The sequence below is a fragment of the Carcharodon carcharias genome, chromosome 4 (genome assembly GCF_017639515.1).
Source record: "Carcharodon carcharias isolate sCarCar2 chromosome 4, sCarCar2.pri, whole genome shotgun sequence".
Classification (NCBI taxonomy): Eukaryota; Metazoa; Chordata; class Chondrichthyes; order Lamniformes; family Lamnidae; genus Carcharodon; species Carcharodon carcharias.
Window position 1 is genome coordinate 129,870,244 of NC_054470.1, and position 21,429 is coordinate 129,891,672.

General features: G+C 43.9%; 1 protein-coding gene across 1 annotated transcript in view; it reads left to right on the forward strand.

Annotated features, from left to right (window-relative positions):
* LOC121277061 (solute carrier organic anion transporter family member 3A1-like) overlaps positions 1-21,429 on the forward strand; it is a 336,748-nt gene that overhangs the window by 285,610 nt on the left and 29,709 nt on the right. Inside the window, exons 6-7 of the mRNA XM_041185993.1 lie at positions 6,464-6,662; positions 10,795-10,933. Coding sequence (XP_041041927.1) covers positions 6,464-6,662; positions 10,795-10,933 — 338 coding nt within the window. The remainder of the gene's footprint in view (positions 1-6,463; positions 6,663-10,794; positions 10,934-21,429) is intronic.

Consider the following 21,429-nt stretch of genomic DNA (forward strand, 5'->3'; position numbering starts at 1 on the left):
TGCCCCGTTTCCTCCTCGTGCTGCCACTGCAGGAACTCATGCATGGCTCCCGCGATGGAGTGCAGGTCTGCACACGTCACCATATTCTGCTGGGCCAGGGTCTCCATGTTGTCTGTCATCCTCCCCATGGAGACCTTCATACCCGCATATATGGGCACCATTTCATCAGAGAGCAGGCAGATGCACCCCTCTGACTTGCCTGCCACCCTGTTAAGGGCTTTCAACAGTTCTCCGTGATGTTCCCACGCCTTCTGTTGACTCTCCTGGATGAATTAGAAGGCCAAATCTAGAGGCTTGTCACCTCACTCCAACCTCCCAGATGCCTCTTCCCAAGCAGTCCTCTGAGTACCGGGGAGCTCAGCCAAACCTGCCTCCTTTTGCTGAGAACATCTGTCCATGCAGTGACCACCAAATTGTGAACCTGAGCTTGCTCTAGATCTAGGGCCCACCGAGCTGTATGTCTCTGCGCTGGTAGAGGGTGTGGGTAAGCACTGTGATGGGTCTTCCAGGCTGCTTATTTCCAGCTCGTCAATGGAGGTGGTGTCCTCTTGGCTCAAGGTGAGTACCTGGATAGAGCTGAGGGACTGGCTGGCTGAGGGTGTCAGTCGCTTGGCAGAGCTCCCTGTGAACCAAAAGTAGAGATAAGTAGTGCATGGCAGCAAAGTCAAAAGCAGGAGAGAGAGCACACATGGTTGCATTAAGAGAAGGATGATATGGTGCAGGATCTTCACGAGGGTGTTTGCTACCAACCTCACTGTCGCTGAAGGCACAGTCTATGTCCTCGCCAGTCAGCGTGGTTGCACACTCCTCAAAGTGAGTGAGGGGCCTTGTGTGGGCCATACCATCCCCAATCTGGGACCTCTCCCTGCTGATGTGAGCAAGCTTCTCCTGCATGGAAACAGCTGGAGAGAGTGTGAGCAAGACACATGGCACTGCATGGAATGTTCCTGTGGTGAGCGGAGCCATGGACAGGATGGGGACGCAAGTTTGAGAGGGTATGAGCCTGATGGAGAAGGTGTGTATAGAATTAGTGGCATTGTCCCTTGAGCTGTGAAATCCTTGTGGATGTGTGATGAGATTGTGAGTTGAAGGTGATGAGAAGAGTGAGTTGCCCTGGGGGAATGAATGAGACCATTCGTCATGTAGCAGTACTGGGTGGCTGTTCTCTTATGCAGGGCATTGACACTGACCACCGCTGCCACCACCTCGTATGCTGGATTGGTGATGCAGCTGCATCTCCTGTGGCCAGAGTGGGGGTAAAGGACATCACGCCCGGCCTCCACAGTGTCCAAAAGGTGCTTGAGGGATATGTCACTGAACTAGGGGGCTGCAGTCTTTTTGCCTTTCGGGGCCATCCTGTCTTCCATGCGGCAGTCCTGAGAGGTATGCCCACGGCTGCACTTTAAATATGGCTCCCGGCGTGAGGAAGTGGCGAGGTGACTGGCAGGTGAATGAGAGCCGGGCTGCCATGGAAACTGCTTGTTTCATGGGAACACATAATTAATGCGGCGGGTTTGGGATGATACTGTGTGAGAAGCTGCCATTGCAGCTCATGGGTAAAAAGTCACTTTTCCTGTTCACTATCACACTTAGTGCAAATCTGGGATGATTCTGCCCTCTGTCATTTTCTTGTTTCCCATTAATAATTCCCCAATTTGATTCTTACTGACTGTCTTTCTATTTCTTGCTGGTTTACTCCCATACTCTAATTTGTCCCTCATTATTATTTTTTAATCATTCTTTGCTGGTTTCTAAAATTTCCACAGTCATCTGTCCCACCAGTAATCTTCATAGGATTGTACACTTTTTTTTTTCAATTTGATACCTTTCTTGATTAGACAGCTTTCTTATAGAGTTTTCTTTCTTAATGGAATATGTCTTTGTTGAGAGTTTTGAAGTATCTCCTTAAATGTTTGCAACTGCCTAGCTACTATCTTACCTTTTAAATATTTTCCTAGACTACTGTAGCTTACTTCGTCACTGTGTCTTCATACCTGTGTAATTGCCTTCTTTCAGTTTAAGACACTTATTTTAGACCCAAATTTCTCACCCCCGAACTGAATGTGAAATTCTATCATGTTCTGATCACTCTGGCACAGAGGCTTCTTTACCATGAGATCATTAATTAATCCTTTCTCATTACACATTACCAGCTCTAAAATAGGCGGTTTTCTGGTTGGTTCCAGAATGTATTGTCCTAAGAAATTGTCCCAAAGACACTTTTGTGAACTCATCCTCAGAGCTACCTTTGCCAAATTGATTTATCTAATCTAATCAAAGATTAAAAGCGTCCATGATTATCGCAGTTCTTTTATTACTAGCCCTCGTTATTTTATAACGCATACTCTGTCTTTTAATGTAGCTACTGTTAGAGGACTGATAACTTACTCCCAGCAGTGACATCTTTCCTTTGCTATTTCTTATCTCCACCCAAATCGATTCTACATCTTGATCTTCCTAATCAAGCTCATTTCTCACTACTGCACTGATCTCATCCTTTATTGATGGAGCTACTCTACCTTCTTTTCCTTTCTTCCTATCCCTTTGAAATGTCAAATGCCCTTGAATATTCAGTTCCCAGCCTTGGTCACTTTGCAACCACATTTCTGTAACGGTTATCACATCATACCCATTTATCTCAATTTGTGCTATCAGTTCATCCTTTTTATGAATGCTGCATGTACTCAGATAAAGAGCCTTTAATTTTTACAAACTTTTCCATCCTCAGACCCTATATGCTGATGCATTCTTATGTTTGTAGATTCTGTCCTTTCCTTTCATACCCTGATTATCATTCCCCCTATCGTTACCCTGTACTATTACCTTGTCCTTTCTTGGTAACTTCCTAAATCTCCCCTCATGTGAACCCTTCCCCCCACTTCTTAATTTAAAGCCTTTTCTACAGCTCTAGTTATATGATTTGCCAGGTCTAAATGACAGGAATTTTAAATACCTTGACAGCTCCATTTGACAGGCCCGTTGACAGGCGCTTCTGACAGTTTTGACAGGTCCCTTTGATAGGTGTTCTAACACTATTGACAGGCATACATAATGAGGTTTGGCTGAAAGCCCAGAAATCTGTTACTCTTGTTAAAACACCTAAGCCTCAGGGAAAACATTGCTTGATTGACAGCTCAGGCTCTCTAATCTCCGTGGTCAATTTCACAATGCTTATTTACACAAGGTAAAGTGGCTTCACAGGCTTGAAGTTTCTATAACTGATAATTTAAAGGGTCTGGATGATTGACACTTTTATTGCCTTGTAGTGAAATGACCTTTTTTAACACAATGGAAAGCAGTGAGTTAATTACTTTTTTATAAAGCTTTTTTTTAACATATCCAACTGTCACTATAGGATGCATTGGTTCTATACAGTGTATAATGGATCAATTGGCATGAAATTGCCATAGCTTGGCATCAGGGCATATGGGGCCTGGGGAGGGGGTGGCGGAGTGGTGGAGGGTGGCATGGGTAGAGCACAGGGAGTGTGTGGGGGGTGAGGGTGTGTGAGGGGTGAGGACTGGAGTGCCTTTCTATTTTGATTACAACTGGGACAAAGTCCCACAGCTCTGAGATGGGGCTTTTACACAATCTGCCTTCGCCCCTGTAGCTGCCTCTGTCCTCGTTCCCAGTTGGCTGGCCCGACTGCAGCCTGCACTCGCCCCCGGCAATGAAGATCCCGCCTTTGCGGGAACTTTCTCCTGAGGCAGGCGAGCTGAGCTGGAAATTTTCCCAACTCCCACTACCCATCTCGGTGATAAAAATTCAGGCTCCTAAATTTAGTACTCTGTCTAGCTGTGGTGCTACATTTGATCAGCAATGTGATAATGTTATAATTGCTGATACAGTTGTAACTCCTTTGCAAATGTGCCTTTTTTTGGCAAGCTATTAGACAATATTATGACAGTACACTCATCATTTTTAAAAATATATATCTTAATTGTGTAAATGTGCCAACTTTTAAAATATTTATTTTCTGTGCAAATTTTTCCACTTTTGGAGAAATATGAGGCTGAGTTCTCATTGTCCTTTGCTAAGCTACTGCACCGGGAGTACTGCAGAAGTACTGAAAAACAGGAGATAGATCCACTGGTAAAACCATTACACTTTCATTCCTGCCTTTACTTTTGGCCCTGTCTTAGTCTATAATGGAAAAGCAGAGGCGGAGACCTATTTTGGTGCTTTCAATTGCTGACAACTCCTTGGAATAAATTTTTGATTGGAGTGAGTGGGTATTAATCTGTCAGGGCAATTCATTCATACCTTAGAGAACCCACCCAATTTTAATTCCATTGATTTCAATAGAATGAAAATTGGGCAGTCTGTTCCAACAGATTACCAACAATGGACTGAAGGGGAAAATTGACCCCATTATGTTTTTGAGGTGTTAGGTTGTGCAAGTATTACCCTGCAGCAGGAGAGGCTCTCTGTCGTGGTGAAAATCTGGACCATTATTCTGTTTAACCACCTTTCACATGCTCAAGATATTCCAAAGTTCAAAGCTGTGATAGCTCAATCATTGAGCATGTTTAAGACAGAAATTGATAGATTTCTGGATACTAATGACATCATGGGATATAGGGATAGTAAGGAAAAATGGTGTAGAGGTAAGTGATTAGCCATGACCTGTTGAATGGTTGGCCAGCTGAGAATCCTACTCCTGTTCCTATTTCCTATGTTCCAATGTTCCAAAGTGCTTAACACCTAGGGAAGAATTTTCTGGTCGGCGAGCAGGGGCAGGGCCTGCTCGCCGACGTGTAAAATGACATGCGGTGACGTTGGGCGGGCGTCCTGACATGACCACGTGTCATTTAGATTTTCAGTTCGTCTCAGCTGTGTGCCCACCGAACTGTCAAAGACCTATAAAGGCAGGCGGGATGAAGTTTCATGAAGTTTTTATAAATTAAATAAAGTTTTCCATTAATGTTCCCTGACATGTCCCAGCTCATGTGATACTGTCACATGAGGGGACATGTCTTATAATATTTTCTTTCCTGTATTTAGCTTTTAAAAACTTTAACTAATCTCCCCCAGGCACCTCCGTGCCTCAGGGAGATTTCTGCGCTCTTTCGTGTGCATGCGCGAAAGATCGCAGGTCCTGACTCAAGGAAATCCCCCCCCCCACCGACTCCACCCCACCCACCCACCCACACAGGGAGCTCTCAGTGCTAAGCAGGCCTTAATTGGCCCACCCACGTAAAATGGTGGCACGCACCCGATCCGGGGCGCCGATTGGGTTCGCACTCGCTCCTGCCCGCCCCAGCACAACCCCACCGATGGGGGGGATATTCAGCCCCTAGAGAACAACTTTTGAAGTGTATTTGCTATCATTAGGAAAACCAGCATGCCAGCCGCTTTCAGCACAGCAAGGTTGCACAAATGATAAATTAGACCAACAAATCCCTTTTGCAGAGGTATAAATGTTGGCCAGGGCAATTTGCCTGTTCTGCTTTAAATTGTTTTATGGGATCTCTTATATCCACCTGAACAGGCAGATGGGGGTCCTAGTTTAATGTCTCATTCAAAGGACAACACCTCAGTACTGCTCTGAAATGTCAGTCTAGATTATGTGCTTAAATCCATACTGGAACATTAACCAACGATCTCCTTACTGAGAAGTAAAAGTCAAATTAACCTTGCCCTTTGTTCTTTTGTTGATGATCTAAATTTTATGTAATTTATTTACTACCTCACTGGCCAGTAATGTAAGGTGGCTCATTTATCCTTCTAGATGCCATGTACATTCATACACAGGGATCCGTTCTCTGCAATCAAAAGGAATATATTCAGCCCTTTTTTTGAATTACCTGGAGCTTTGGACACCTACAGTTCCCAGTTGCTTTCTCCTTGGCCAATCAGAGTTGATTTTCCAGCCAATCAGTGCCCCATTCCCTATAATATAGATCATTGTGATTGTTTGAAATTTGGTATGCTTCGGTTTGTCCTGATGAGTGCAAGACAAAAACTTTAGCAACATGCTTGTCTTTTTCAGCAATATTCAGTGAGAGGAGGCATGTTGGCCTTCCAGCCCAGGCCTCAGGCTAGATCCTGAAGATTTTGAAATAATTTTTTCAACCTCCTTATAAAGTTGCCAACAAGGCACAATCCAGATGTTTCTGGGAGGGTCCCAGTAGCCCTCTCCCTTGAATAGGCAGCCCCTGCCACTTATTGTGGTTGCCTCCAAGTGGGGAGTATCTATGCAATGCTTCTAGCAGTGTAAGCATATGCCCAGATTATTAAAACTAACAGACCTTTCCCAGTGAGTTTGCCAGATTCAATCATAGTAATTCCCAATGGGTTTCTCCTAGTGCTTGTATCAGATGTTTTGGCAACCACACATCTTCAGGGGGCCCAGTCTTTGTACCAATAAAAAAAATATGTTTAGCAGGGTTACATATTTTATTGTGTGGTTTATGTGCTTTGCAAGAGTAGCTCATTGTCTTTACTGTGTTTCTCTTATTAGGAGTGACTGCTGTTCCTTGTGTGTGCCTTGGAATTTTCCTGGGTGGCTTTATGCTGAAGAAAATGAGCCTAACTCCATTGGGAGCCATTAAAATGACAATGACTGTAAACATGCTATCAACAGCTACATATGTTATGTTGCTGTTTCTGGGTTGCGAAACAGGACCGGTTGCAGGAGCAACAATCACCTATATGAACGGGTAAATGGCACATGGTAACACTGTGGGTTATGATTTTCTTGTGGAATTGTATGGCATGAGTTCATCTTAAAGTAGCGCCAGACTCTAACTGAGATCATCTGGAGTGAAAACAGTTCACAGTACATGAAACATTTTGCAAATATTCATTTCTAGCATCAGTTTACTTTTTAAATTCCACCTATGTGAGGATGATAAATCTCAAAGTGGAAATTTTCCATTTATTGGTGCTGCTAAGTAATCACTGGTAGATCTCCATTCACCAGATCGCCATCTACCAGCACTGGCCTCGATTTTTTGCCCTTCTCTCACTCCTCTGGTCCAGCAGGGAGGATGGCCAGCTGACCCTTCAACATTCCACTGCATGTGTGAGAGTAGTGAGATGAGGCGTGGAAAATCTGCGCAACTTCCTTTCCTTTTACCACCAGTGCCACTGATCTCAGGCAGGATGTGGCAGCAGACATCAGGACAGAGGCAGAAACCATCTTCGTTTCTTCTGGACCCATCCACAACCCTTTTAAGCCTTATTATGGTTCATCTATGGCCACGCTCAGAGAGGGAGATGGGTGGGGAGATGTGGGGGCTTGTGGACAAGTCAAGCCTTTAAATGTTCCTTTCTCATGTAATTAGTTTAGAATTTTCGTGTATTTATAGAGACAGAAGCACCAGGAATTTCCTTGAGTTGCCCCTGTTCCACTGTTGTAACTTGGCTGGATGTATAACAAAAATCCTGTGTGTAAAAATGGTAACAATTTGAGGAAAATCCCGGCCATTTACTTTACGTATTTAAAAAAGCTAAATAGGATCGCCAGCTTTAAAAACCGACACAGCCCAAAAGACTGACAACCCAGAACAGCCCTGACATATGAAAGCAAGCAGTTTCATGGGCTTTACAACTTAAGCAGAACTATTCTTTCATTTGTATTGGAGGAAAAAAATAAATTCAAAAAAGTCTGGAGGAAAATCCACCAGTTAAAGGCAAAGATATATTTCTACAGAGATTGCGGGGTATGCTCCCTGGAACATTTAACATTTTTATATCAAAAATAACGCATTCCGGTTCATTTTAAACATTTTAACTTCACAATTATTAGATTCTTAATTAAAAAGAGAAAAACAAACCAATTATTCCTTACCTGAATGTTATCTCAACAACCACTCTCCCATTATGCAACCCTCCATCTGATTTCAAAAGGTGTTTTTCCATCTCCAGATCCAGTTCACAGATGCTGAAGCCCAGCCAACTTCTTTCCCTTTCAAAGTCTGGCCCCTGAACTTGTTAGCACTCAAAACCAGGTGAAAGGCAGTAATGGCACACTGGCAAGGAGAGTCTCAAGGAACAATTTAGATTTATTCTCAGGCTTCAAAGAATAATTCAGGCAAGATTCAGGCATCTAGAGCCCCGACATTGCTCATCTAGCAGGACCTCATCAATGTTTCCCCATTGCGAAGTCTCAGGCAAATTTGGGGTTGTGGAGGTGATTGGAAGGGGAGGAGAAGGGGAAGGTGGGAATATGGGATGGAGAGGAGAGGGGAGGATGGACTGGCTGGGCGTCCACCATTGTTTTGTGGAATTCAGAGGTGTACTCATATTAACTCAGAACAAAATAATCATCAAATCATGGACTCCTCCTAGTCTATTCGGATCAGTAAAGAGCTGAGTTACTTATAGGGAGACTGCTACAGCTTTGATTTGCGAAGGTGTGTAAGGGAGCAAAATAATAAACTTTGAGAAATATCTTGCTAAACAACCTACTCTATTTTGCTGTTGCTTGAGGGTTGCTACATTTCATGCCTTGGCATTTTGATTTATTGCTGGAACAACCCATAACTCTCCCTGATGCAATATTAAGGCCTCTACTGCAGGTGGAAAATCAATCTGCAGGTAGTTTTATGAAATTAAGCAACACAATAGCTGTGTGCTCTGCTGAGAATATAGGAATATATAGAATGAGAATATAATAACAGAATATAATTATATAAGAACCTTGCAAAACAGAAAAAGAAACATACAGAACAATACATAATGCCATGGTTGCTATCTGCCTAATTTTTTTTATTCCTGGGATGTGGGCATCACTGGCTAGGTCAGCATTTATTGCCCATCCCTAATTGCCCTTGTTCAGAGGGCAATTTTAAGAGCCAACCACATTGCTGTGGATCTGGAGTCACATGTAGGTCAGACCAAATAAGGACAGCAGATCTCCTTTCCTAAAGGTCATTAGTGAACTAGTTGGGTTTTTACGACAATCTTTTCATAGTTATCATCGGACTTTTAATTCCAGATCTTTATTGAATTCAAATTCCACCATCTGTCGTGGTGGGATTCAAACCTGGGTCCCCAGAGCATTACCCTAGGTCTCTAGATAACTAGTCCATTGACAATACCACTACATCATCGTCTCCCCACGATTAAGTTCAAGAGCTAATTTGCCATCTACTCCTGCTCCTATTTCTTGTGCTCATGTGACATTAATAGCAGCCCTTAATTTACATTGACACTGGGAGGCACTTGCGCCAGATGGTTTTTTTTGGAACCATGTTCATTCCTGCCACAAGTATCGTTTACTGTGACAGTGTGTTATGTCAGCCAGTTACACTCATTTAGCTTTGATTAAAAGGGTAGGTAAAATTGCAGGTATTGTTTATTTTGTTACATATAATAATCATGCTGCATTTCCATCGGGAACAATATACCAGTATAGTATTTTTATAACTTTGCCAATACACTCTCCATTATTGCAAATGAAAGGGGTGAGATTGAACCACATTGCACCCATTTCTTGGAAATTGGAACACTGGTGCATAGAAATCCAAGTTAAGGGACCAACATACCATACGCGAGTAATGCCTGAAAGACATGCATCACCGTATTTGTCCAGGTACTGTTGAGGTGTTTCTGGAGGCCTCGTCAAGAAGAATCTAGACACTTGGAATTTGCTAATAAGGGACCTATAGTCTCATTTTAGAACCAAAATTGGAAAGTTGTTTTAACTAAATGTAACAGACATTTTTAGTCTATAAATACAGACAAGTGGACACTGAACCCAAAACACAAACCGAGTAAAATATGGATGGCTGCCATGCTTGGAGATGTACACCTGTATGAATGCTTTTTATTGCCAGGCTGTGTAAGGCTGTCTCGTCAGAAAACATACAGCTCCACTTACTTCATGGAAGTGAATTAATTTATGGTTAAGGGACACAATAGAAGCACTTCTCACAACTGAATTACACCTTAACTCATCACACATCTGGCTGATTGAGAATCTCTGCATTCTCCTTCCCCTGCCATTTACTATGAATAGGAAACAATAGAATTGTGAACTCATCTGTAATAACAGGAGTTTGGTTTAACTAGGAGGCAGAGCACTTCTGTTGAGGTAAGATGGATGGAATGTAAAACACACCATTTAGCTACCTGACCAAGTCATGTTGGAGCTGATCAGTCAAGAAGAGTAAACAATGAATCCATGACAATACCATTCCAAATCCAAATGTTCTGTCTACCATAAGATTACCAGCTCAATGGTAAACTGAAACTTTGGTTCAGTCCCCTGATGTTTTCTATTCATTCTTGAAAGAAAATTAACCCCTTTCATTACCTCCTGTTCCAGAGTTTGTATCTCAGGCCCGGCTTTCTACTCATCCCACTCAGCAACTACTCACGTGGGTAAACAAGTTCCCTGCTTGTACTTGAACCTGTGTTAAACCTTTCTTTCTATTTTACAAGGCCATTTACAGATGATCTATCACTTGAACAAATGAATTACAGTTAGTGGAGACTGTATAAATCAAGTGTGCTGCTCTTGAATGTAGATTGTATAATAGAGAAAAATATTGACCTCAACATAAAGCTACCATCATTGGAAACAAGCTAGAGAAAAGATTCATACAGTTGGCCTGACACTGTATTAACCTGTAAGACTGTTGAGGACAGCATCAACTTGCTCAGCGATTCTATTATAGTAATCACATTCCTACTATGTCTGGAACATGTAAAAATTGTATGTTAGCAGCATCTGGGCTTGGCTGCATAGGAATGTCCAAATAGATTGGCGGCCCTGTTAGGGTTTAAACATAACTTTTAGTTTCTGAACATTTTCTCACTTGTGATTTCTTAAATTTTTTTCAGCTCTTTCACTGGGTTCCAAAGGAATCTAACTGTACCATGTAACGAAAATTGTGGCTGTACAAAAGAAACCTTCAACCCAGTCTGTGGGTCTGATGGCATCACCTACCTGTCCCCATGTTTTGCAGGATGCACTGACAAGGTGAAAATTCTCTTTTTTCATGCTCTTTCGTGTACTTATATTTTAAAAACTGAACAGAAAATTTCCGCTAATAATGCCAGCTGGGAATGGTGTAATAAAAAGCAGGACATGTAAGTTGAGCTGCATAATGGATGTTTCAACCTGCACAGCATGGCACATAATCATTTTGATTTGTACCTTAAGACTGGATGAAGCCATGACTACCCTAGCAGATGCTGTTCCAGGACCCGCCTCAAAGACGAGGGGACAGAATTGAACATAAGTGATAGTGCGAAATGGATAATAGTGTGAAATGGGTAATAGTGAATTGATAGCCTATAACAACACTCCTGTTTTTTATTTCCATGCCATAGCATCTGCAAAGATATGCCTAGTCTTATCAGCCATTCCTTGCCTAAACAAATGGAAGTGGGGCCATGACCAGCACCGTGGAGATTGGTGGGGGTAGAGGAATTGGTGGGTGCTGAGGAATTGGTGGGTGCTGAGGCCTCACTCCATTGTTTTTGGACAAGAGGGTGCAGTTAACCAGGGAATCCTGGTGCCAGTCAACTACAACCCATATTTGCAGTATCAGTGATTGGGGAATGGGGAGGATCATGGATGCCATAGGCACATGTCTGCACTGCTAAAGGCCTATCCAAGGAGGCTTGTACCTGACCCTACAGCCTTTGGCTGGAGTTCTGTGGTGCACATGAACTTGACCAAACTCTCACACTCACAACTGGGCCCAGATTTTTTTTAAAAAATTCTTCGAACTTCAAAATTAGTAGAGGCAACTGAGAGAAGAAAAAAGGCAAGATTTGAAGTTATAAGAAAGGCTCAAATAGATTATTAAATTAGTTTTCTGAAAAAATTTAATAAATTAGAAAAATAAAAATATTCCAGATCGAGAATGAGAAAATGAATTGGGGAAGGAGCAAGGTGAGTAGAATTAAAATATTCCAATTTTTAATTAAAATTCTATTTTACGTTTTTAATGCTTAAGGTTATTATTACTGTAATAAAATGATTCCTCACATCTGAATTGCTTTTTTCCCCCCCATAATATTATTTTTGCTTTCAGCAGTACACTAAAAATTGTCAGGCCTTGGTAAGAAGTCATCATGGTAGGGGAAAAAAGTTAACCTTCCGAAGCCCATTAACACTGGAGTTCATGCAGTGCTGACTTAATGCCTATAGATGTATAGGTTTCCCTCCCATCACCATCACCACCTTCATGTGACTCTGTCACATGAGAAGGACATGTTATGAATGAAATCTAAAAATTTTTATTTAATTTTTAATTGCTGTTGGAAATGTGAGCCGTCCATGGATGAGGTTTCCTAAAAAATCCATCACCTGCCGGCTAACCGTAAGGTTGGACAGGCAGCAAAAAAATTTCATTTAATTATTACTTTACTGGCCTTAGTAGGCCTGTTAATTGTCAGCGGACACGCTGCCGACTCCTGTGCATGCCCGCCGACCGAAATATCACATGAGTGCGCGATAATGTCGGGACACTCGCACAACGTCATCGTGTCTCATTTTACATTCATTTGGATTGGGCACGTACCTGCCCAATGAGCGTAATGTTCTGCCCATAATCGTTGAGGTTATTTGGCATCAATGCAACAATATTGTCTTAACCCATAACTATAACATCTATGATTTACAGTGGCTTTCTCTAATGACATAGCAGTTACAGAACACAAAAATATTGAGCAGATGCTAAGCAATCATTCCTGCCTGTCAAACTATACACATTAAGATCTCTAGATATGGCTCCATCATCAATGGGATGAAAGAAGGTCCTTCCATCCACACCCAGATCTCCTGGTTTTACTTTGCAACAATGATGATATTCTCCATTTTGGCTGTAATTTTTTGTGCATCTGAAAATGGCAACATGTTTGTTTTTGGTATAGGTGGAGCACATTTATAAATATAGCCCTGTAACTTCCATGCTCCAGGGCATCATAAAGATGTGCTGGCGAACTCCCCACCCACTCCATCTCCCCCCGGAAATCCCCCAGTAAGATTTAGACAGGTTAGGAAAATGGGCGAAGAAGTGGCAGATGGAATACAACGTGGGGAAGTGTGAGGTCATGCACTTTGGTAGGAAGAATAGAGGCTTAGACTATTTTCTAAATGGGGAGATAATTCAGAAATCTGAAGTACAAAGGGACTTGGGAGTCCTAGTCCAGGATTCTCTTAAGGTTAACTTGCAGGTTGAGTTGGTAGTTAGGAAGGCAAATGCAATGTTGGCATTTATTTTGAGAGGACTAGAATATAAAAGCAGGGATGTGCTGCTGAGGCTTTATAAGGCGCTGGTCAGACCACATGAGCCCCGTATCGCAGGAAGGATGTGCTGGCTCTGGAGAGGGTCCAGAGGAGGTTCATGAGAACGATCTCAGGAATGAAAGGCTTAAGATATGAGGAACGTTTAAGGACTCTGGGTCTATACTCGATGGAGTTTAGAAGGTTGAGGGGGGAATCTGATTGAAACTTACAGAATAATGAAAGGCCTGGATAGAGTGGACGTGGGGAAGATGTTTCCATTAGTAGGAGAGACTAGGACCTGAGGGCACAGCCTCAGAGTAGAGGGAAGACCTTTTAAAACAGAGATGAGGAGAAACTTCTTTAGTCAGAGAGTGGTGAATCAATGGAATTTATTGCCACAGAAGGCTGTGGATGCCAGGACATTGAGTGTATTTAAGACTGAGATAGATAGGTTCTTGATTGGTAAGGGGATCAAAGGTTACGGGGAGAAGGCGGGAGAATGGGGTTGAGAAACTTATCAGCCATGATTGAATGGCGGAGCAGACTCGATGGGCCGATTGGCCTAATTTCTGCTCCTATGTCTTATGGTCTTATGGTAAGGATTGCACAGTAATTGCCCGGGAAGTTCAAACTTCTGTTGGGCAATTGCCCTGCAATGGAAAGCATCCGAAAATATAATATAAATCACAAACTTCAGAAGATTCAGACTATCTTATGCCAATAGTTACCCAGAAAATGTTAGAAGGGTTAAAACTACTTCTAACTCATGGGTAACTGTAATACTGACACCACCCCCTGTGCCACCCCCCACCCCTGGCCCAACCAATCCAACCACCCCAGGGACTCCCACAACATGCTTGATCCTCTACCAGACTCTCCCACACCTGCAAACACCCTTGTGACCCCCCCAACTGCACCCCTGACCCCCCTACAGGGACTCCCTGCACACCCCCAACTTTCTACAAGAGCCCCTACCCCTGCCTACTCTCCACTCCCCCCCAGTGACCACCACTCCTGACCACCTGCCCCTCCCACTGACCACCCCACCACTGACCACCTTACCTCACCCCACTAACCCCCCAACCCACTTATCACCCTCACACCGACTACCCAACCAGGCTTCACTGACCACACCCCCGACCACCTGACCCCCCCCACTCACTATCCACCCACTGACCATTCTCCGACCACCCAGACCCCCCTCCCCGCTCCACTGACCACCCCTCAACCACCTGACGCCCACCCCCACATTAACCCCCATTCCCACTGATCACCCGACCTCATCCCCTACTGACCACCTGATCCCAAGACCCCACTGACCATGTACCCCCCGATCACTCAACACCCCGACTGACCACCTGACTCCCACTGATCACCCGATCCCAGCCTCCGCTGACCACGCACCTCCCGACCACCTGAGTCCCCAACCCCCCACTGACCACCTGAATCCACCCAAACCCCCTGATCCCCCCCTGCCCACTGATCACCCGATTTCCCCCTACCAACCAACTGATCCCCTACCCCCCAAACCCCAATCCTACCCACTTACCTGACAAAGTTACCTTCTCATTGGCTTCTAAAAGTGGCTATACCTTTAAACCTATCTGCTTTACGGCAGCCAGTGCTGTAAAAAAGGGGGCGTGGCTTCTTTACCACTGACTCTCCTGCTCTCGACACAAGGACTTTGGCACCTGCTGCACTATACTGATCTGGCCTGGCCTCAGTAGGAAGGTCTGGTGAGAAAGGAGCAGCTGGGTTTCAAAGTAAAAAACTAGAAGCGGAGTGGGAATCCACAAACAATCACTCGTGGGCCGGGATTATCTGGCCCCGTCGTGGGTGATGCGGTGGCCCAGCCAGAAGTCTATTGACTTGTGGTGGGACCAGAAGATTGCGGCAGGGGGTGGGTGCAGAAAATCCCGCCAGTGGTGTGGGAATCCACAAACATTCATTCAGCGGCAGCACCGTGTACCATCTACGAGAAGCACTGCAGGAACTCAACCAGGCTCCTTAGGCAGCACCTTCCAAACCCACAACTACTACGATCTAGGACAAGGATAGCAGATACATGGGAACACCATCACCTGGAAGTTCCCCTCCAGGCCACTCGCCATCCTGATTTGGAAATATATTGCTGTTCCTTCACTGTCACTGGGTCAAAATCCTGGAACTCCTTTCCTAACAGCACTGTGGGGGTACCTACACCACATGGACTGCAGCTGTTCAAGAAGGCAGCTTACCACCACCTTCTCAAGGGAAATTAGGGATGGGCAATAAATATTGGCCTAGCCAGCGATCCCCACACCCCATGAATGAATAAAAAAAATTTGACTCTGATTGCCACTTCTTGGAAGTTACGGGCCATTGTAACAACTAAATCTGCATAATTTTGGAATTAATTATTATTTTACGATAAAACATCTTCCATTGAAATTAATCAACTTTTAGGATAGTGTATATGTACCTTAGTTAAATATTTTTGAAATTTATTAATTATTTTCAGATTAAATCTTAAAGCAATTTTCTTTCGCATACTATACTTCCATCATGTCATTAGAATAGAAAGTGGTTTGCTGTATCTGACTAATCAGCCCTTTCTCGAAAAGTTCTCTCGCCTATCAGTTATGAGTTATTTTACTGAAATGTCCTGCTTGTTTCCAATTGTTTTCTAAATGACAGCTAAGAATGAGTCATGCTATTTCTGGGTTGGGAAGGGCAGAAATTGGGAGCATCACCTGCTGAGATCCACAGGATTTTTCTGGATTAGACTATTATCTAAAAAGGAAGAATGTTCAGGGTTATGGGGAGAACACATGGAAATGGAACTAGGCGAATAGCTCAATTGGAGAACCGGTGCAGACGCAATGGGCCAAATGGCCTCCTTTTGCACTGTAACAATTCTGCGATTCTGTGATTTCTGCTCCTCTTAGACTCCTCCAAAAATGATTTGGTGGGAGGGTTGGGGGTGGAGTGGTGCTAATGTGGTGGCTGGCAGTTGTTAAGTCCTTTCCCTTTGTTTGCTGTCAGACTCTGGGGGAATTCCACTACATTCTCTACCCCAGAGAGCTGTGGAAGATCAATCACTGAGCATGTTCAAGTCAGAAATTGATAGGTTTCTGATTATGAATGACATCAAGGGATAGTGGGGATAGAGGGGAAAATGTATATGTACCAACAGTCATGATCTGTTTAAATGGCAGAGCAGGCTCGATAAGCTGATTGTCTTACCCCTGTTCCTATTTCCTATGTACAACAACTGCTTGCATTTACATTGTACTTTTAACATAGCAAAGCCTCCCAGGCTGCTCCACGGCAGAGTAAATAAACAGTTCCTGACACCTAGCCAAAGAAGGGCTTCCTTAAAGAGGTAGGTTTAAGGAACATCTTGAAGGAGGATAGAGGTAGAGAATGAGGAATAGGAGGGAATTCCAGAGTTTAGATTTTAGGCAGCTGATAGCATGACTACCAATGCTGGTGTGATCAAATTCGGGCATGCAGAAGAGGCCAAGATTAGATGAATGCAGAGATATCGGAGAATTGTAGAGCAGGAGTAGATTAAGGAGATCGGGTGGAGTGAGGCCATAGAGAGATTTGAGAACAAGGATGTGAAATTGTAAATCAAGGTGTTGCTTGACCAGGAGCCAAAGTAAATCAGCAAGCACATGGGTAATGGGTGAATAGGACTTGGTGCAAGTTAGGGTATGGGCAGCAGAGGTTTGGAGATTTGGTGGTGATATTTATGAAGGGTGGAAGATGGAAGGCCATTCCTGGACTACTTCAAGAATTCTGACCTGAATGGTACTCTCAGTGGATCTATGCTGCCTCTTTCAAAAGTGCTAGACATGTTGGACAGCAGAAGTCAGTCCAGAATGCAGGTCCTGGATATTGCTGCTGGAAAAGAAGATTTTTTTCAGCCTACTCTTTGACCCATTAGGGCTTCTAGATTTCACCCTTGCCCTAACCCCATTTGGGTTAGTGTTTTACATAGCCACATATCTCCGTTGCTTTTGAAGTGTAGTCACAGGTATAACTTAGGAAACTGTAAGAACATTAATGTTAGAAAGAGGGAACCAGTAAAAGAAATGGTGCAGAATGTAAAAGTAAACAACCTCCAGGCTTTTGAGCTTCTCCTGAACATAGTACCCCAGGGACCTCCCCAAACTGGAGCCCAGGCTGACCAACCAGGCTGACTCTGGGCAGGTAATCTGTCATGAAGAAAAGTTGTACACTGTGGTGTTAAAACTGTACAATATGTGGAGAAACCTAGACTTCCCGGTTTCCCATCCGAAAATTCACCCCCACCCCATCCTATTCAATACAGACTTCTGCCACTGCAACATAAGGGGAGGTGGAGGCATAGTGGTATTGGCACTGGACTGATAATCCAGAGACCCAGGGTAATGCTCTGGGGACTTGGGTTCAAATCCCACCCATGTCAGATGGTGAAATTTGAATTCAATAACAATCTGGAAATTAAAAGTCTGAAACCATTGCTGATTGTTGGCATCTGGTTTCCTATTGCCCTTTAGGGAAGAAAATCTGCTGTCCTTACCTGGTCTGGCCTACATGGGACCCCAGACCCACAGCAATGTGGTTGACTCTCAAATGCCCTCTGAACAAGGGCAATTAGGAATTGATGTATATCACATTATGTGCCACACAAACAAATTTCCCCCCAATATCTTTCATCATCAAGAGGGCTCTAACTTTGGACAGCCTTCCTTTCTCCTTCATGGGAATGTGCCTTTACCCAAATCATTGCCTCTTTGAAATAACTAGACAGCCTTTCAAAAGATCCAGAACAGATCAAATGGTTTCTTTCTGTCTTGTAGAATTCTATGATTCTATAAGAACAAAAGAAGAGGAGCAGGAGGGGCCAATATGTTCTCTTGAGCCTCTGCCCCATTCAATGAGACCAGGGTTGATCATCTCCCTGCTCAATCCCATATCCTTTGATTCTCCTAGTGTCCAAAAATCTATCGATCTGTAGCCCCCTGGGGTAAAGAATTCCTAATATTCACTACCTTCAGAGTGAAGAAATTTCTCCTTGTTTCAGTCCCAAATGGCTGAACCTTATCCTGAGAATATGGGTGGAATTTTCCGTGCCTGTTATCGTTGGGCATGTTTGGAGGTATGAGCAGACAATATGGTGAGAAGGCCAAAAATTGATTTCATGACATCATGAAACCAGTTTGCAGTAATTCACTCTGCTCCTCAATGGCAGTCTGTATTACCCATTGTTGGACATCGGGAACATCATTGTAATACATCTGCATATCATTATATGCCCAGCTTACCGGAATTATCCCACCACACTCTATCATCTGTGCACCTGGCGAGCTACACTTTGCTCGTGACTTTGAGGTTTGTTTGTCTACCTTGCTTCAGGCAGCACTTACAGTTGTCACACCAGGCTTTGCAGACAGCACCACATCACTTTTATGGGGGCTCTCGGGCATGTCTCTACCTACCAGACCAGCCATAAGGCAGGGGTGGCTTTTCAACAGCTGCAGGGCTAGGACTTGCTTAGTGAAGGGGGAGAAGTGACCTCAGGCAAGGGAAGAGGCTGCAGGGCAAGGGCTGTACTGGGAAAGGAGGGTATCCCAGGGCGTGTATGGGGGCATACGTTGATCTGTGCAAGTGGCCTCAAGATGATGAGGCTGAGGAGGCAGTCTCCAGAGGAGATGAGGCCAGATGGAGATGTGAGAGAGTGAGCGGTGATGTCCCTTGAGCTGGCAGTGAGTGAGATGCCAGTGAATGTGTAATGGGCTTGAATGGGTGAGTTTAGAGTGATGAGTTGGCTGCCGTACCCTGGCTGCAGGGATTAGATCATTCATCCTCCACCTGCATTGGATGGCCAACCTCTTCTGTGTAGCATTGGCTTAATCACCACTGTCATTGCCTACCAAGCTGGAGTGGTAGTGGTGCTGTCCCTCCTGTGGCCAGAGCGGTGTAGAGGACATCATGGTGAGTCTCCATGGCATCCAAAAGGCACTCGAGGGGCACGTCATGAAACCAAGGGGCACAGTCTTCATGCTTTTCAGGGCCATGTCTTCTCTGCAGCAGTCCTTAGTACAGCTGCACTTTAAATGTGATGCCCGGCATGATGAAGCAGTGAGGTGATGGTGCGGCAGGTGAATCGGAGGCCACCCAGCATCGAAACAGTATGTTTCCCAGGAATGCATGATTAATGAGGCAGGATTGTGATACAGTGTGAAAAGCCACCATTGCGGCTAGCAGGTAGAATGTCCTTTTTCCTGCCCGCTACCGCACATAGTGCAAATCTGAGTCAATTCTGCCCCATGACCCCTAGTTCTAAACTCCCCAACCAGAAAAACAGTCTCTCAGCATTTAAAATAAAAGCAAAATACTATGGATGCTGGAGATCTGAAACTGGAGAACCGTTCTGAAGAAGAATAGTATTGGACGTTAACTCTGTTTCTCTCTCCACAGATGCTGAGTATTTCCAGCACTTTCTATTTTTATTTCAATTCTCTCAATATCTATTAGAATCTTATCGATCTCAATGAGAGAGATCCCCTCTGCTTCTTCTAAACTCCGGAGTACTTAAGCACATTCTATTCAACCTTTGCTCATTGTTTAGCTCTCAGCTAAGGAATCAATCTGGTGAACCTTTGTTGTACCCCCTCTGAACCAAGTATTTCCTTCCTTGAGTAAGGAGATCAAAGAGTATGCAGACAGTATGCAGTACTCCAGATGTGGTCTCACCAGGGCTTCTTTACTGTACACTTCAACCCCCTTGCAATAAAGATTTATTTTTTTCTCTTTCATGAGATATGGGCATCCCTGGCTAGGCTGTTGTTGGTCATCCCTAATTGCCCTTGAGAAGGCGGTGGTGAGCTGCCTCCTTGAACCACTGCAGTCCCTCTGGTGTAGGTACACCCACAGTGCTGTTAGGAAGGGAGTTCCAAGATCTTGGCTAAGTGACAGTGAAAGGAACTGTGATATAGTCCCAAGTCAGGATGATGTGAGGATACTTGCTGGTGATGGTGTTCCCGTGGTGTTCCTAACATACCATTTACCTTCCTAATTATTTGATCTACCTGCATGTTAACTTTCTATGACTTGTGTATAAAGACACTCAAAGAAAGCATTTACTAGTTTCTCATCTTTTTTAAAATTCTTCTTTTCTATTTTTCCTACCAGGGTGGACAGTTTCACACTTTGCCACATTCCATTCCATTGAATATTTCCCTGTCCAATCACTTAACTAGCCTACATCCCTTTGTAGTTTTTTTATGTCCTCCTGACAGCTTACTTTCCCATCTGGTTTCGTATTGTCAGCAAAATTGGATATAAGACACTCAGTCACCTCATCTAAATCCTTGATATTGATTGTAAATAGTTGAGATCCAAGCACCTATCCTTGTGGTGCCCTGCTAGTGCAAAAATTGACCTTTTTTCCTAATCTTTGTTTTCTGTCTCTTAACCAATCTCACGGACCTATATTAGATTCCTGCTTTCCAATGCATTAAATTAAAAATTCACATCCTGATTTTAAATTTTTCTATAGCATTGCGTCCACCCTATCACTGCAGTCTGCTCCAGCCTTATAACTCACTAAACAATCTTCCCCCTGACTATGATCTTTTGTACATCTCTCTTTCCTTTCCACCCTTAGTTAGCAGCAGAGTCTTCCATTGCATAAATCCTAAGTTTTGGAATTGATCCCTGAATCTCTCTGCCTTTAAAACTTTCTTGAAACCTTTAGCTGAGACTTTGGTCACTTTTTAAAACAACTCTCTCTGCCTATGTCCATTTTCCTTACACTTGTCTGTGTAAAAATGCTGGGATAGGTTAAAGGTGCAATATTAAAGCAAGTTAATGGCCCATGTCTTCCAGTCTCCATATTGTCAGAGACGAACTGCATATGACCCAGAATGCACGTTGGGACCCCATGGAAGTGCTGGCTCACTGAACTATGTGGGAATTGCCCGGGAAGTTTGAACTTCCAACTGGCAGTTCCCCTGCTCCATGGGGTCCTCCGCATATGTTTGACTCTGAGTTAAAGTCAGAGACTTTGGACAGTTCCGCAGGACTTATCTGAATAAACAGATTAAAACCTAGTTTAACTCCTGGGTAACTACAGAACTGACCTCCCTGAATCACTCACACTGATCCCCTGACTACCCCGCCTTCCCACCGAACCCTGACTGTGCCCCAGACCACTTCACCCCACCACCCGATTACCCTCCTGAGCCCCAACTACCCCCAACCAC